Source organism: Neophocaena asiaeorientalis, unplaced genomic scaffold, assembly GCF_003031525.2.
Source record: "Neophocaena asiaeorientalis asiaeorientalis breed wild unplaced genomic scaffold, Neophocaena_asiaeorientalis_V1.1 scaffold434, whole genome shotgun sequence".
Lineage (NCBI taxonomy): Eukaryota > Metazoa > Chordata > Mammalia > Artiodactyla > Phocoenidae > Neophocaena > Neophocaena asiaeorientalis.
Genome location: NW_020175441.1, coordinates 2,234,340 through 2,237,123, shown reverse-complemented (window position 1 = coordinate 2,237,123; position 2,784 = coordinate 2,234,340). Strand labels below are relative to the sequence as shown.

The window sequence follows — 2,784 nt, the reverse complement described above, 5'->3', positions numbered from 1 at the left end:
GCAAAACCATCCCCCCCCACCCCCGGCCCCAGCCCCAATTATACTCTACTCAGCCCTAATTAGTTCCATTTTATTCTCCAAACGTGGGAAGACAAGAAAGAGCTGATGATAAACTGCTTATCGCCGTTGTGGGAGATTTCTTTAAAATTTCCATTGAAACAGGGGAGTCTATTTTGTTAAATGATTTATGGGCGGAGTTAAGACTTTTAAAGTCTTAATTATTTTCCTTTTTCTTTCCTCTACCCCAGCCATAATCCCAGTCTACAAAATTTACTAGGCAGTCAGCTGATATATTTATTTTAGAAGTTAGAGCAGTGCTTTAGGAGAGAAAATAAGAAACAACTAAGTCTAAAACAAGGTTTACTTTGTTTAGTTCTTGCAGTAAATTCCCTGTGGAAGACGTTTGCTTTTCACTGTTATATGTCTCTGCTCATAAAGGGAATACAGTCCCACAACTGGAGCCGAAATTGGAGATAAAAGGGAAAAAGTAAAGTCATGCATAATTTTATAAGATGATGAAAACAAATTGTTTTTAATGAATGGTTCACTTCTAATATTTAACATTATAAAGGCTAACGTTTAGAGGATAATATATTTGAGGTAATGTAAAATAAACACTATATTTACATTGTACAGGATTTTATAATGTTGAATAGTAAACATTTCGCTATCTAAAAAAGAGCTTGGATCTTAGCAGTCACATCAGAGCAATGCATAATTTAGAAAAAGGATGTTTTGGAGCAGTAATCCTATAGTATCCATTTGTGTACATGTACATTATGCAAGTATTTACTTTCTCATTTTAACAATAAAACAAAAATTTTTAATGTTTATCCATTCAAGTTTCCGATTTCCATTATTTCTACGTTCTTCAGAACCATTTTTTTTTAGATTCCATATATAATAAAATAATTTTTGATAATTAAATATACAAAATGTTGTTATATGTTCTTGTGAGTTTATGTTTTAAAATGTACCACGGAATCAAAAGATAGTATGCAAAATTTTTTTGTTTGTTTCATGGATATTAAAAACATCTATTTCCTCCCTTAGAAACCATGATATCATTTCTATTAGTGAAGTAAAGGGCATTTCATACATAGAGAAGAGGCGGAAAAGTGGTTCTTAATATCTCAGAATATGGTGAATTAAAAACGACAAACCTCTTTCTACAATTAATATAATTTGAAGTCTTTAAGAGCTACTTTACATATTGTTGCTGCTTTAAACAATCCGTCATTTCTTCCAATATTTTCTATGAATTCAAAATGAATGAATACATATTTTCTTTAAAATCTACACAATTAACAAGATTCCTTAATAACGGCTTGGTTCTGGAAGGTGATTGTGAGGTGAATACTAAATATGACCATAATAGTCAACAATAAAACACAAAACATTACCTTATATTTTAAAGAAATTAAAAAATATATTTAGCACTAATTAAAGTGGGATTAATAGTTAAACATATTGAATAAATGAATTTTAACAATGAAGAGACTATTTATGAAGGCCCTTTGCCATTTAACAAAGCTGCAGCAATGCTTATGTAATCCAAGCATTCAGTATAACTAAATAAAAATATATAGAAGCACATTTTTTTCTTATGTAACACTCAAGAGACACTGCTTACATAAAAGGAATTAAGTATTGTGGTTGAGGAATCCTGTCTTTTTTCTTTGTATTCAATTCGTCTGTATGAGGAAAGAATACAAAATTTCACATCACAGCTTAAAGATTCAGGGTGATTTTTTTTTCATGTACTGTGATTTTGTATGATTCCTTAAATTCAGTCCAAATTGTGTACCTTGTAATTTAATTATCTCTATCGTTGAAAGTTGATCGCTGTTTGTTGAAAGACAAACAGATAAGACAAAACAGTTCTCCTCCCCAAATAACCTCTCCTCTTCCCCTTTCCTCTCCAGTTGAACCTATCCCTTGCATCTCTTATGAAATGGGAGAGGGGATATTGGTCTTTTTCCCCCCATTAAAAAGAAAACCAAACAAGTAGTGGGGTTTCCAATACCTTTCTTTAAAATTTTTTGTGGGTGAAAACCTGCTTTACACCTGAGCTGAATACTAGAGCAAGAGAGACAGAGGTCTAAGTCGGTGGAGATCTCAGTCCCCAGCCGCTTCCCACGGAGGCCGCGGTGCCGTGTTTGTGCGCCCCCTGACGGCGAGGCCCGGGGCCCCCAGCTACCTGGATCGGGCGCCTCCCGAAGCGGTTGAGTCTGTTGGGATCAGCACCGGCTTCCAGGAGCTGCCGCACGGCCTCCACTTGCCCCCGCGCCGCGGCGTTGGAAAGGGCCGCATCACCGCCGCCACCACTGAGCATGCCCTTGTCCTCCTCGCTCACTTCGCAGCCCCCAGGCGCAAAGTGTCCCGGATAATCCACCGCTGGCCGTGAGCTTCACAACACGCCCCACCCCTCCTTCCCACCTCGCCCTAGCGGGCTCTCCCCATTCGGAAAGAGCTCGGTTCAGCTTCAGTCCCCTTTCGCCGTCCTTCTGCGGCTTGGGGGGTCCGTCCAATGGCCGAAAGGCCTGTAGTTAAGCCGGGCTTTTCCCGGATGGCTCCCAGGAAAAGGCTCCTCGCGCAGCCGCAACGTCGCGCGAATCCACTCTGGCCGCAGAGTGCGGGCGCCTTGCAGCGTCCTCACCGCCGAGCTACACTCTGCCGGAGTGGAGAGCCGGCAGGGACTGAGTTCGTTTCCAGCTGGGCAGTCGGGCTGGGTGCTTCCCACCTCCTTAGGCTCCGCCCCCTGTTTGTTCGGGCATGTCCCAC

At 40.3% G+C, this 2,784-nt stretch overlaps 1 protein-coding gene across 1 annotated transcript in view; it reads right to left on the bottom strand.

Annotated features, from left to right (window-relative positions):
- CDKN2B (cyclin dependent kinase inhibitor 2B) overlaps positions 1 to 2,357 on the bottom strand; it is a 2,789-nt gene extending 432 nt beyond the window's left edge. The window contains exon 1 of the mRNA XM_024767828.1: positions 2,201 to 2,357. Coding sequence (XP_024623596.1) covers positions 2,201 to 2,335 — 135 coding nt within the window. The 5' untranslated portion in view covers positions 2,336 to 2,357. The remainder of the gene's footprint in view (positions 1 to 2,200) is intronic.
- Positions 2,358 to 2,784: the final 427 nt, after the last annotated feature.